Here is a 15361-nt window from a genome sequence, read left to right on the forward strand (position 1 = left end):
GAGACGCCTATCCGAGGAGCAGCCAGGAGCACGAGAGAGACTCAGCCGGCCTGCTCGGGTTCCGCTCGCGAAGGCGAAACTGAAGAGTCACCCAAGATGTTAATAAATACTATTTCAGTAGTGCCCTTCAGCATAGCCATGTTCTTGCTGCGGTTAAGCTAGGGAAGCACTGCAACACATTTTATTCGAGTGTGAAATTATCTACCCAGCTGTCGGTTTAGGCTCCTCTGGCCTCTTTGAAGCCTCTGGGTTCCGAGATAGCAGGGGTAAACATTTCCGCAAAAGAGCTTTGTAAGAGGCGCTTGGATGTTCGGTGGCCAAACAGCAGAGAGACGTAAAATAAGGGAGGTATAAAAACACAAAATTCCTAGTAGTGTTCAGAAAGTTTGATGCTGGGAATCCTTCGTGTCTGTGTGTGTTTGAAGAAGATTGGTAGGAGATTAGGCCAAATAAGAACAAGAGCTTGGTGGCGCAACCCACCACCCTGTTTGAGAGGGGTGATAATAGCATCCATCCATCGACCATTCCATCCGCGAATGAACCGCCATGTTCTGAACCGGGGGACTTCTATGAAACTTCGCTACCAGGTATATTGCATACCAAGGTACATTGACATCGCCATCATTATCATTATCATAATTTACGTCCACAGCACGACCAAGGCGTCTCCCTGCGATCTCCAATTACCCCTGTCCTGCGCGAACCGATTCCAACTAGCGCCCGGGAATTTCCTAATTTCATCACCTCGCCTAGTATTTTGCCGTCCTCGACGGCGCTTTCCTTCTATTGGCACCCATTCTGTAATCCTAAGCGTCCACCGGTTACCTAATCTGTGCATTACTTGACCTGCACATCTCAATTTTTTTCTCTTGATGACAATTAGAATATTGATTATACCCGTTTGCTCTCTGTTTCGAACCGCTTTCTTTCTGTCTCTTACCGTTATACCTAGCATTCTTCGTTCTATCGCAGTTTGCGCGGGCTTTAATTTGTGCTGGAGCTTCTTTGTCAGTCTTCAAGTTTCTGGCTTGTATGTCAGCACCACTGAAAGGTACTGATGGTACACCTTCCTTTTCAGTTAATGACTATCTTCCAGTCAGCAGCTGACATTTCGGCCGTGTGCGATGCAACTCATTATATTCTTCTGTGAATTTTCTTCTCGTGGTAAGGGTTTCACGTGATTGATAGCCCTAGGTAAACGTACTTTTTCAGTGACTCTAGAGGCTGACTGGTGATCTTGAACTCTTGTTCCCTTGCTCTGCTCTTCATGATTATGTTTGTTTTCTGCATAATAATCCTCAACCCCACTTTTACACTCTCTGTTAAGGTCCTCAATCATTTGTTGTAACTGGTCTCTGGTGTTACTGAACAGAACAATGTCATCTTGAAACCGAAGGCTTCAGGATATTCGCCGTCGATCCTTGCACCTAAGCCTTCTCAGTTTGTTTGCTTGAATATTTCTTCCAAACACGCAGTGAATAGCACTGGAGAGAGTGTCTTTGCCTTACCCCTTTCTTTATAGGCATCTTCCTACTTTTGTTGTCTTGAATTGAGGTAGCTGTGCAAACTCTTGTAAATATTTTTCAAGAAATGTATGCAATCGGCCTGTAGCATTATTTGCTTAATGCCTCTATGACTGCTGCTATCTCTACTGAATCAAATGCCTTTTCGTAATCTATGAAAGCCATACGGTGAAGCTGATTGTAGTCTGCGGATTTCTCGATGACCTGATAACATGGATGTGATCGATTGCAGAGTATCCCTTCCGGAAGGCAGCGTTTTCCATTGGTTGACTAAGTCCAGTGTTGCCCTTATTCTATTGCAGAATATCTTGCTGAATATTTTATATATTCATCGGAGTAAGCTAATGGGCCTATAATGTTTCAATTATATAATGTCTCCCTTTGTCTGGATCAGTATTATGTTTGCATTCTTCCAGTTTTCTAGAACCCTTGATGTCGATAGACACTTCGTGTAGAGTGTCACCAGCTTTTGAATCATTATGTTTCCCCCATCTTTGATTAAATCGACTGTTATTACATCCCCTGCCGCTTTACCTCGTTTCATGTTTCGCAAGGCCCTTCTGACCTAATCGTTAGTTATAGTTGGAGAGTCTCCAACCTGTTCATTACTGCTTCCAATGGAGGTAACGTGGCTCCTCTGGGTGCTGCACATTTCTGTATAGAATTCTTCCGCTGCTTTTACTATACCTTCGACATTACTCATGATATTACCCTGCTTATCTTTCAGTTCGCACCTCTTGGTTTGTCCTGTGCGAAGTTTCCTTCTGACTAATTTCAGGCTGAGTCCATTGGTTACGGGTTCTTGAGTCTTTTAAAGTTTAGTATATCACTTATTTTCGCCTTGTTGATTAGTTTTGACAGTTACACGAATTCTGCTTTATCTCTTGAGTTGGACACTCTTGTGCTTTGTCGTTTCCTTATTACGTCCTTTGTTACTTGGCAGAGCTTGCCTACTGGTTGCCTTGGTGCCTATCCTCCCACTTCCATTGTTGCCTCTCAAGGCAGCCTCGTTACGGTTTCATTCATTACCTCTATGTCATCATCATCTCTCTGTTCTAAGGCTGCATATTTGTTTACAAGTGCCAGTCGATATTTGTCTGCTTTTGCCCTTACTGCCTCTAAGTTGACCTGTTTCTTCACTAATTTTGCTCTTTCTCGGTTCAAATTGAAGTGAATCCTAGCCGTCGCTAACTTATGATCACTGATATTTACCCTACCTATCACTTCTACATCATATGCTATGCTGGGATGGGCAGAAAGTACGAAATAAATTTCATGTTTTGTTTCACCATTAGGGCTTTTCCAAGTACGCTTTGTGTTGCTTCGCTTAATGAAGCAGGTGTTCATCGTTCGCAGCTTATTTTTTTCTGCGAACTCCACCAGCATCTCTGTTCTAGGGTTCCTAGAATCGACGCCGTTGTTGCCACTTGCTTGTTCACCAGCCTGTTTTTTCGCCACTGTTGCATTGAAGTGGCCCATTACTGCAGCATACAGAGTTTGCACTTCTCTCATCGCTAATTCATCATCTCCATAAAACTGATCTACTTCATCACCCTCAAGGGTGGATGTTGGAGCGTAGGTAGGCTTGTACCACCTTTATTCTATACATCTTATTATGTCTGACTGCGACTACTGCTACACTCTCAATAATGCTGTAGAATTCGTCAATGTTGCCCGCTATGTCCTTATGGATTAGCAATCCTACCTTGTATTGCTTCTTATCTGGGCGAACTCTATAGCAGAGGACGTGGCCATTACTCAGTAATGTATAAGCCTCACCTGCTCTTCTAATATCACGAAAGCCGATGATATCCAAAACAATGTCTGATAGTTCCTCAAAGAGTCCTGCTAAGCTATGGTTACTCGACAGAGTTCAGGTGTTAGAAGTTGACAGGGTCAGTTTTCATTGGCCACCTGTCCGGATCCAGAGATTCTTGGTACACTCTGCTGCGTGCAATCTTATTGCCTTTCAGCCTAGCCACGTGCTTGCGGCGCTAAAGCCAGGGAAAGAATGCAACACATTTTATTAGGATGTGAAGTTATCTTCCCAGCATTGGTATAGCTCCCTAATAAAGCTGTCAATCGTCTTGTAGTTCCCCATGAAGCTGTAGTGGCGATTTACTTGGTAAACATTGCAACCACGTCAAATAACGGACAATGTATTTTTGCCCGACTGCCTCTCGACCCATATTGCTGGCTTCCTTGACATTGGGAAATGAATATGGCGCATCAAGCAAACAGGAGGCACGATGAATTGTCCCAGCCAATTTCATCGACTGCTGGCTTTGGGAGAGGGGACAACAGTACGGTAAAATATTGTGCCTGGCCAATGCACAGCAGGCCTTGTCCTGCAAATGCCCCATCATCTGAGATGCGCTACATGTGTGCGGCTCACACTTCGCTGTTCTTCACAAATAGCACGTGTCCGCCTGCATTTGGACGTCGCACACACGCCACGTGATCTGCTCGACAACACGGGTTCCGCAGTGCAATAACATCGCGCGGCGTTTAAAATTGAGGCGCGCAACACGGGGCGCACGCGTGCAGAAATATATTCGGGGTTCGCGCTTTAGGTGTGCAGGGAACTCACCTTGTAGAAGATGGTATTGTTGCTCTCGAAGAGTATGACCTGCGATATATCGGCCTCTGATTGGGCCACCTCGACGCCTTCAAATCTTTTGGCTCGGTTGGCCTGGATGTTTGCTAGGCAAGGCTAGAAAATAAGAAGAGCGGAATAGCATATCTTTGTAACAAAAGGTAGCGTAGGAAAAAAAAAACACGATCTTCTGAGACCGCACGAAGAACGAGCGATCGTTCTTCGTACCCCTTCAGAGGGTTGTAGGAAGCGAGCGGTTAAAGCGTATCACTGCAGGAAATAGACGCGGCCCGGCACGGGGGCACTTGTTGGCTTTTAGGATTTGTTGCTGCATACGTAGATCCTCCATACCCTCATACGTAGAACCGATTGGGGGATCAGTTCTCTCCTCTGAACGGTAAATGTTTTAGCTGTTCCAAGCCGCATTCTTGAATTTATGTATCTTTTGCGTAGTGCTAGGCGGACCTACTAATCTTTCCGGCGTCATGCGCATCGCACTTCAACTCTGGAGCCAAAGAACACAACTGTGTTCGTAAATGTAAGTTACAAATTACAGTAAAGTGTAAGTCGTTTACGTGCACATGCTAAAACTTTGAAATATCTTGCAACAAGGCACCTCGTATGACACGTGACGTCACGGACACATACTCTAAGATCATTTACGCCCTTAAAGATGAGTTGCTGTGTAAAACTGTTTTATTACTCGCTTCTTTATTTATTCACGTCGCCCCATTTGGCCTCACGGGTTCCAGAATCGGAGCAAGAACACGCTTTTTGTTGCGAAGGTGCGATTTTTAAACCAATATACGCCCTTATTCACATTTAGGTTTGTGCACAGTTGTACCGTGCAGTATTACCGCTTGGTCTAAGAATTTCGCGTCTGCAAGCACGCGAATTCGGCGACATTGTGGTGGTCCTGGACATCTTTCTTTCCTCCTCTCTTGACGTGAAAACCAATTTAGATAGCACAATGACACGACTAGTGTTGCCTACATGTATTGTCTACCTGTTGCGTAGGTAATTGCATATACCTGTTGCGAGGCAATTGCAAATAGCTTTCGTATTGCCAAGTAACGTGTTCGCAAAATGAGCTTGGGATCGCGAAAAATAATAGGAAAAGTTTACCACGACGTCGAAGTTGGTGACGTAGAGGCTCTTGCACGGCATGTTGACCAAATCTGAGTCGACACCTTTCTTTGCGGACTTTAGGGTGTAGACGAGGGTGCCCAGTTCGAAGGACAGCCCCACTTTGGTGTTCGAGGGGAATTGCTTGTCTCTCGTCATGAGCGTTGTAATGGTTTTCTGCGCGCAGAATGCAGAAATAAAATAAAAACCAGTAACCAAGTAATACAGGAGGCGGTTCTTTAAATGGCACATACCAACCTGGCAATATATCTATTGCCAAGCCTGTATATGCCCTATATATACATTATATATATATATATATATATATATATATATATATATATATATATATATATATATATATATATATATATATATATATATATATATATATGTATGATAGATTAAGGCCATGGAATTCTACCGTCATCTGCCACAAAACGATGCTGGGCTTTTAATGCGATATACTTATATTTGTCATGAGGCAAATAAGCCGACGTTGTCTGCAACGAGTGACAGCAAAATTATCCTCACATCGCCGTCTTGCACGACGTCATTAGTAATACAGAAGATGGGTGGTGCAAAGGCGAAGGTGAAGTACAATGGAGGTAGATGAGGGTGGAATAAAGTTGGTACGAATTAGAGCAAGTAGATTAAAGTGTACTAAGGAAGGCTTAAGGTTCGTACAAATTAGAGCAAGGTAGAATAAGGTAGAGTTGTGAAGACATACGGCTTTTGCATTCAAATCACGTGTAGATACTTAAGTGTCAATTTATTAGTTTGTCGAAGACGTCTGAGCTTTGCGACCTCTTTTGATTGCGCGGTGAACGTTATGTGCGCGTGCGCGCACATAACTTGTTCTCCCTTATCCCTTGCCGTTTCCTTTTTCTGTCCGCTTTCCCTTGTCCAAATGTAGGGTAGCAAACCATGAAGGTGCTGTCTTGTCAACCTCCCTGCCTTTCCTTTTTCTCTCTCTCTCAGTGGTTATCGTGACATCTGATTGATCTGATACTGTCTAAACCGACAACTTTTGAATCCGTCTTTTCCACAAATGCAAAATATTTGATGATGGCATAGCAGCAGTGGAGTTGACATCTAGTAACCAGCTATGGCAACCAGGAGATATCACCTGCATGTATGTTATGTCGACAGGCCTAAGCACCAGGGCAGTCAAAGCAAGTATGCCGATCGAGTGTTTCTACGAACACATTAATATTGAAAAATAGCCGTTTGGAATAAAAATACGGTTCATTCGGATACACGCCGTGAGTGGTGGCGACCGCTGCGCGACCTGTGATACGTGTGAGTTAGTCACTAATAAACGAAAATTCATTACATAATTTTTTATCCTTTTTTTCAGCGGGCTCATCGCAATTGAGAAATTGAAGCGAGCTCTCCGTACAAGCGATGTCAACTTTTGGATTCTGAAAAATGGGATCCGTGAAGTTCGGCTAGCAACAAACTAGCATCGGCACGGCAATCGAATTCATGAACTGTTTCTGTTGCCGCGAATCTCCTGAATTTAGTTTCAGTATGCTGACCTTGCTCAATTGAATCGGCGCGATGTAATGCTTTTCCACCAAAGTCATCCGAGAAGACACCTCACATCCGAACATATCCCCCTGCGACTATAAAAATTTAATATGCTACCGTCGCAACAAAATAGCAAGAAGCTCACCTCGGACACGGCTTTTTCGCCTTGCTGGCCACACATTCTGTCGATTCTGTGCAGCCAGCGTGGCTAAAGACAAACGAAGCTAACAACTTTCTTCCCCGCAGTACCTAGGCGAAGAGAAATCTCAAGGACCGAAAGTCCCCACATTTCTCTCTCGCAACCATTGCTCCTCGCGCATGCGCAGAAAGAGCGGAAATATCCAATTATGATGTGCTCGTCAACAAACCTCCTCCCTAGTGCCTAGGCAGAGTCACCTGTTCAAGGAGCAAAAGGCCCCAAATTTTCTCTCGCGCGCCTGCTCCCACTTGCGCCTGCGCAGAAACGGCGGGCGATCCCTCAAATTACCGTCTGATCAACCGGCCGAGTATTTTCAACTGCTTGTAGGTACAGCGGGACGCGGCACTTGCGGAGACGACGGACGTTTGCGCGCATGCGCGAGTAAAGGCGGGTGCGAGAGAGGAAATGTGGGGCGTTTTGCTCTTGAAAATACGACTCTGCCTAGGTACTACCAGAGTCCTTCCATGTAACTCTCACTCTCACGTAACTATTTTTAACATTGAATGTAAATAAATTACTGCCTGAGCGTGTATTCTGCGATGATATGAGCGCACGGGACGAAAAAAAAAAAGCCGCTCATAACATGGAGCTTGCGGCGGCCTCAGACCGAAAAAAAATAATGATCTGGAATTTTAAGAGCCAGAACCGCGATACGATTATGAGGTACGCCGTAGTGGGGGACTCGGGATTAGTTTTGACCACCTGGGATCCTTTAAAATGCACCTAAATTTAAATAAACGGGTGTTTTGCATTTCGCTTCCGTAGAAATGCGTCCGCTGTACACGGCTGGGCGGTCTCGGTCCGGATTGCTTCGTCATCACCGTTCGCCTCAACGCCTCCGTGGGCTCCGCTTTTAGAGCGCAGCTCTTTGGCGTTCGTTCCTGGGTTTCGCGTCGTCGTCGGCGTTGTCGTCGGCCTCGTAACCAGCCCCGCCCCCCTTTCATCCCCCCAGCTCTAGCAGCGACCGACTGATACCGCTGGATGCCGCTGACGCCGCTAGAGAGTCAAGATAACGTGACTGCATAGAACACCGTCGCCGCCATGCAGAAAGAGGAGGAAAGGGTCCCCCCCCCCCCCTGTTCTTGTGTGGCGGATAGGGTGCTCTTCAGTTGCCGACGCGCCGGTTATTTCACGTAGGCCCCGGCACGTCGACGAATACGTGACCACCTTCCCACGGCTAGACCTGGTTCTTAGCGCTGCGGACGCGAGGGTATCATATTGTTTGTGTCGGCATCGGCGGCGTTGTCCCTGAAACCAACTCCGCAGCTGGGGTTGACTCACTATCGGCGTCAGCGGCATCAGTCAGTCGCTGCTATCTCTTCCCTCCTCCCTTTATCGTGTTGTCCGCTTGCTGCGCGCGCTTCTGCCCCCATCGTTTGCCGCTGGGTGTACACGCCGCCCCCCTCCCCCCTCTTCCTGCGAGTCTCCGGTTGTCAAAGCGCCGGCTCGAACTTAATTCCTTTCTTCGCTCCTCCTCCAATGCAACCCCTGTGCGGTGGCAATCAGAGAGCCAGATCGGTGGCGGCGGATCTGTATATGTGCACCGCCCGAGCCGAAATTGCCGCTGCCGTTCGCCCTGTGCGGTGGCAATCAGAGAGCCATCGTAACGCGTCCCACGGCTGTGACAACCTCGCGAGGCACTTGTATAGATCTCGTCTTTGAGAATCAAGCATTGGTGTACCAAGTCGAACATATATCAGTCTATTTCTCCGACCACAAAGCTTCCTTCATGACTGTCAAGAACTGTTAGTGGAGTCTTTGTTATTGCAATACGTGTGAAAAATAAAAAAAAAATTCTGTGATAGCGCATACATGTGTTGCTCGATTTCTTTGGCTCAATCTATCGAAAAGGTGAAACAGCTTATTTGCTGCGCTCAAATTTCGCATTAGGAAGTAACGTAATCGTCGGTAATTTTTTTAATATTTGGCTTAAATTAAACACCGCACATTCGCAACAAAACGCCAGTGGTACCACTTATCACCAGATGAGTAAGCACCAATTCTCCGTTGCGCATAGCGCCAGATTGTTCGCCGAGCACAGCTGTTCAGTTTCTGTTAAACTGTGGCAGAGAAGGACTCTGTGGGCAGTATCTTATAAGAGATCAAAAGAATGAAATTGCTATTGCAAAGGGCTGCTACCGTAGAATAGTTAATGACAAAGAAAAGGGAACTGAGCTGCTCCATGCGCTTAAGATTTCTTGCGAAGCGATGCCATTTCTGAATAAGATTTAGGTAGAATTAATGCAAGACGAACTTCGCTACTAAATGTCTTCGGTGCGGCTTTTAACAACGGATTAAGGCGAACCTGAAGTGTTAGGACCTGCACAGTTGAAACTAGCTGTAATTAGGCAATTGCCTTAGCAAGCAGTCGTTTAGAAGCGTCGTAAGCCCAGCACTTATTTACGCTGCTCGTGGTTTCGACGCAGAAACGACGACACTAGGTATTTTGGTTCTTAATTCGCAACTATTTACAATATGTGTACAATACAGATAGCACAGAGGCGTCCGGTCATAAATGGTCCACCATTGACAATGCAAGAAGTTTGTTAAAAGCATGACATAATACGCATAAAGAAATAAAATCAAACGTGAGAGGTATGCATCGGGAGGCAGGAAACAAACACCAGCAAAGGAATGGCAATAAGTACAGAATGCATAGTCGATTGTTTCTATAAACAAGAAAGCATTTCATAACACACGGCTAAAGAACTCTCAAACGAACACAAGTAACCACATCACAAATACAACAATTTTTTTTTAAATGGATTGTTAGAGATACCACCTTTCTACTTCTTCAGCTGTTACTTAAACATGCAAACAAAACTTGCTCAGCAAATCACAATACAAATGTAGCTAACAGTGTGCTAATAGCCTTCTTACTCACAGCAGCTTATACACTTAAAAGTACGTGTAATTGAAGAATTGTAGCCCACCAATAGCCAAGACTAAAGGACAATGAAAAATAAAACAATGCATATTATTCTGTTTTAACACTTGCATTTAAAGGAATTCTAATGCTATACCTTTCATAGATGGTCGGGGTAAGGGCGCTATTGCTGTGAACTACTCTATCCTGGTATAACACAAATTGAGGTTGCAACAAAGCATAAAGCAAATGTGTTTTGTCATCAATGCCCTGATAAGATCTCACAACACCCTTATTCTTCTTTATCATCAGCATTGCAATTTTTTGTAAGTGGTCACCTTTACACGATAATCGTGATACCTACTGCGTCCCTTTAACTGGTACCGCTTCAACTGGTTGGTTTCCTACCACCCCCTGCTGGACATGAAGCTCGCCCCTTTGCTGTGACGATGTCCGAGGCATCAAAGTGTTTTGCGCACACACGTGTATACTTCGATTCGAAATTAACACCGCCACTTCCCTGCCGCGGTATGGCCCGCTTCCATTTCTCGCGCTGCTCCTTGTTATTAGGTAAACAGAACGACACCTTTTCGGTCCTGCCCTTGTTGCCGGAACGGCACCCAGGCACGCAACACGTGTTGGGCATCGTTGTCCCACCCCACCACTTCAACCGAACAGCCCAACACTCGAAAAATAGCACAGCACATGCACAGAACGCGCCCGATCAGTCAGCTCACCTCGCACTGCGCACGCATTTCGGTACGCGAACGATGCCCTCTGTGGCACAGTGGCGCCGCGTCGCGGCACCTTTGGGCAGCATATGAACCTCTCCAATAGCGTGACGGCGGAGTTTCGTGACCAGGAAAACATGGAAGGACTCTGGTACTAACGGAGGAGTTTCTTGGCGCGCGCGGTATGCGCTTGTCCCTGGGCGCGCCGGCAGAAGTCACGGGGTGCGATAGTGCTGAGCTTACCAGCGCAAGTTGGCGGCGCGAGGCAATTGTATTTATTCGATCATGTTTTTACTAATGAAAACAACGTGTCATTATTCAACAATATCGGCGGCGCCTCCAGGGCACCAAAGCGGCAACGGGGACATCAAAGCCGGACTTGTCCGTGGGTTGGGGCCTGTAGAGGGCTGAGCGTGCTAGGGAAGTATAAGATCGGCGGTCCGGTATCGTGTACAGCCAATTTGTTATGTGAACACCTTCCGGCACGCTTCAGCCTCTGCGGCCCCAACCCTCGCGCAGCCCTGCTTCAAGCTTTGATCCCCCTCACTACCGCTTGGGAGCCGCGGAGATCCTGCGCCACCTGTTTTAAGATAACCTCAGGTGCTCCCCTGAGGCCTCCGTCTGCCGGTTACATGTGCCCTGCTGGAGCAGTGCTTGTAAAAAATCCGATCTATCGCCGTGACGAGAGAAGCGACCCGCTACTTATACAACGCCAGTCAGAACATTGTCCCTTCAGACACTGCGATCGCGTCCGTGCCCACTGCCTCACTGCGCGGGCAGCCAGCGGCGGAGCGTATAAACCAACTCGACCGCACTCCGCAATGCCGGCATGTCTAGGGGACAAACGAATACGACGCCCGCTAAGAAAACTCCTCTGTAGTGCCTAGACCGAGTCATACATTCAAGGAGCAAAGGCCCCCAGATTCTCTTTCTCGCGCCTGCGCAGAAACGTTGATCTCCGTCAAAAGTGCCACGCCCCGCCGTACCTACTAGCAATTCTAAAAACGCCAACCCGGCCATGTCTGGCACTCGCTTGGAGGTTAGCGCTTTACGCGGCAGATGTCGCCTATATCGCGTTGCAAGCGATATATGCAAGCAGTGCGAACGACGCGAATTTTGGCGGCAGGAGAATCCCGTCCGCCTAGAAGCCGGATTCGCCAGTGCGAACCTGACGGCTAACCTGTCTTTCTTCAGGAAGTTCTTACCGCGCTTCTCAACGAACACCTCAGTGTCCACCGTACCACTGCGAGACCGTTACACCGTTCTGCGAGACTTCAACCGGACTTTCGATGGCACGCTTTCTAATAATGTCGCCGGTTGTGACCTACTTTGTGTACACTATTTCGACCAATTCGTTATCACTGGGCAAAGGTCACGTGGTCTTAAGGTACTGAGGCCTTAGTCTAACACCATCTTCATGTGCACTAGGCGTGTCTTGCACTGAACAATAACACAGCAGCCATCATAGTCTTCTATTTTTTTCTCTTTTGTATACTTCTCGCGTTTCTTTCGGCCCTGCGTACTCCTCATACTCTCATAATATCTGTCTCTTCATCGCACAAATGCAGTATACACATGGCGTTGTTCGTCTTACCGTCTCGTGTTTCGCGTAACAATATGAACCCGTCGTAAGTGGATTGAGTCTGCTGGTCAGCTGGAATCGGGCGGTCGATCTCATGTAAACGCAATCGGGATGCGTCGCAATAGCGTCGAGTCAGGCTGAGCCAGCCGAAATGCACGGCGTAGCTTCACCGAACCCGACCCATTTGCCACGCGCATGGAAACTCAGACGCGTCGGATCAGCAAGCGATGCGATTTGAACGGGTCCACTAAGACATCAGCGCTCTTTCGCGCCGGCATTGGAATCAGTATCATCAACATCATCATCATCAGCCTGGTTACGCCCACTGCAGGGCAAAGGCCTCTCCCATACTTCTCCAACAACCCCGGTCATGTACTAATTATGGCCATGCCGTCCCTGCAAACTTCTTAATCTCATCCGCCCACCTAACTTTCTGCCGGCCCCTGCTACGCTTCCCTTCCCTTGGGATCCAGTCTGTAACCCTTAGTGAGCATCGGTTATCTTCCCTCCTCATTACATGCCCATTTCGTTTTCTTGAGTTCAACTAAGATGTCATTAACTCGCGCTTGTTCCCTCACCCAATCTGCTCTTTTCTTATCCCTTAACGTTACACCTATCATTCTTCTTTCCATAGCTCGTTTCGTCGTCCTCAATTTGAGTAGGTCCCTTTTCGTAAACCTCCAGGTTTCTGCCCCGTAGGTGAGTACTGTTAAGACACAGCTATTATATACTTTTGTCTTGAGGGATAATGGCAACCTGCTGTTCATGATCTGAGAAAGCCTGCCAAACGCACCCCAGCCCATTCTTATTGCTCTGATTATTTCCGTCTCATGATCCTGATCCACCGTCACTTTGTGCCCTAAGTAGACGTATTCCCTTACGACTTCCAGTGCCTCACTGCCTATTGTAAATTTCTGTGTTCTTCCGAGACTGTTAAACATTAGTTTTCTGCAGACTAATTTTTAGACCCACTCTTCTACATTGCCCCTCCAGGTCAGTGAGCATGTATTGCAATTGGTCCCCTGAGCTACTTAGCAAGGCAATATCATCAGCGAATCGCAAGTTACTAAGGTATTTTCCATTATCTTTTATCCCCAATTCTTCCCAATCCAGGTCTCTGAATACCTCCTGTAAACGAGCTGTGAATTGCATTGGAGAGATCGTATCTCCCTGCCTGACGCCTTTCTTTATTGGGATTTTGTCGCTTGCTTTATGGAGGACTACGGTGGCTGTGGAGCCGCTATAGATATCTTTCAGTATTTTTACATACGGCTCGTCTACACCCTGATTCCGCAATGCCTGCATGACTGCTGAGGTTTCGACAGAATCAAACGCTTTCTCGTAATCAATGAAAGCTATATATAAGGGTTGGTTATATTCCGCGGATTTCTCTATCACCTGATTGATAGTGTGAATATAATCTATTGTTGAGTAGCTTTTACGGAATCCTGCCTGTTCCTTTGCTTGACAGAATTCTATGGTGTTCCTGATTCTTTTTGCGATTACCTTAGTAAATAGTTTGTAGGCAACGGACAGTAAGCTGATCGGTCTATAATTTTTCAAGTCTTTGACGTCCCCTTTCTTATGGATTAGGATTATGTTAGCGTTCTTCCAAGGTACGCTCGAGGTCATGAGGCATTGCGTATACAGGGTGGCCAGTTTCTCTAGAACAATCTGTCCACCGTCCTTCAACAAATCTGCTGTTACCTGATCCTCCCCAGCTGCCTTCCCCTTTTGCATATCTCCCAAGGCTTTCTTTTCTTCTTCCGCCGTTACCTTTGGGATTTCCAATTCCTCTAGACTATTTTCTCTTCCATTATCGTCGCGGGTGCACTGGTACTGTATAAATCTCTATAGAACTCCTCAGCCACTTGAACTATCTCATCCATATTAGTAATGATATTGCCGGCGTTGTCTCTTAACGCATACATCTGATTCTTGCCAATTCCTAGTTTCTTCTTCGCTGTTTTTAGGCTTCCTCCATTCCTGAGAGCACGTTCAATTCTATCGATATTCTACTTCCTTATGTCAGCTGTCTTACGCTTGTTGATTAACTTCGAAAGTTCTGCCAGTTCTATTGTAGCTGTAGGGTTACAGGCTTTCATACATTGGCGTTTCCTGGTCACATCTTTCGTCTCCTGCGATAGTTTGCTGGTATCCTGCCTAACGGAGTTACCACCGACTTCCATTGCACACTCCTTAATGATGCCCACAAGATTGTCGTTCATTGCTTTAATACTAAGGTCCTGTTCCTGAGTTAAAGCCGAATACCTGTTCTCTAGCTTGATCTGGAATTCCTCTATTTTCTCTCTTACCGCTAACTCATTAATCGGCTTCATATGTACCAGTTTCTTCCATTCCCTCCTCAGGTCTAGGCTAATTCGAGTTCTTACCATCGTGTGGTCACTGCAGCGCACATTGCCGAGCACGTACACATCTTATATGATGGCAGAGTTAGCGCAGATTATGAAGTCTATTTCATTTCTAGTCTCGCCATTCGGGCTCCTCCGCGTCCACATTCGGCTATCCCGCTTGCGGAAGAAGGTATTCATTATCCTCATATTATTCTGTTCCGCAAACTCTCCTAATAACTCTCCCCTGCTATTCCTAGTGCCTATGCCATATTCCCCCACTGCCTTGTCTCCAGCCTGCTTCTTGCCTACTTTGGTATTAAAGTCGCCCATTAGTATAGTGTATTTAGTTTTCACTCTACCCATCGCCGATTCCACGTCTTCATAGAAGCTTTCGACTTCCTGGTCATCATGACTGGATGTAGGGGCGTACACCTGTACAATCTTTATTTTGTACCTCTTATTAAGTTTCACAACAAGACCTGACACCCTCTCGTTAATGCTATGGAATTCCTGTACGTTACCAGCTATATTCTTATTAATCAGGAATCCGACTCCTACTTCTCTTCTCTCCGCTAAGCCCCGGTAGGACAGGACGTGCCCGCTTTTTAACACCGTATATGCTTCTTTTGGCCTCCTAACTTCACTGAGCCCTATCATATCCCATTTAGTGCCCTCTAATTCCTCCAATAGCACTGCTAGACTCGCCTCACTAGATAACATTCTAGCGTTAAACGTTGCCAGGTTCATATTCCAATGGCGCCCTGTCCAGAGCCAGTGATTCTTAGCACCGTCTGCTGCGTCGCAGTTCTGACCGCCGCCATGGTCAGTCGCTTCGCAGCTGCTGGGGACTGA

The 15361-nt window shown here is 46.5% G+C and overlaps 1 protein-coding gene and 1 long non-coding RNA gene across 2 annotated transcripts in view; one reads left to right on the plus strand and one right to left on the minus strand.

The window, feature by feature from the left end:
* LOC139053063 (uncharacterized) overlaps positions 1–15361 on the plus strand; it is a 407344-nt gene that overhangs the window by 138658 nt on the left and 253325 nt on the right. The gene's annotated exons all lie outside the window — the stretch shown is intronic.
* Positions 1–15361, minus strand: part of LOC139053062 (uncharacterized) — a 57141-nt gene that overhangs the window by 2830 nt on the left and 38950 nt on the right. The window contains exons 13-14 of the mRNA XM_070530202.1: positions 5245–5421; positions 4114–4236 (exon numbers count right to left, since the gene is read on the minus strand). Of these exons, the coding sequence (XP_070386303.1) occupies positions 4114–4236; positions 5245–5421 (300 nt within the window). The remainder of the gene's footprint in view (positions 1–4113; positions 4237–5244; positions 5422–15361) is intronic.

Source organism: Dermacentor albipictus, unplaced genomic scaffold (assembly GCF_038994185.2).
Source record: "Dermacentor albipictus isolate Rhodes 1998 colony unplaced genomic scaffold, USDA_Dalb.pri_finalv2 scaffold_63, whole genome shotgun sequence".
Classification (NCBI taxonomy): domain Eukaryota; kingdom Metazoa; phylum Arthropoda; class Arachnida; order Ixodida; family Ixodidae; genus Dermacentor; species Dermacentor albipictus.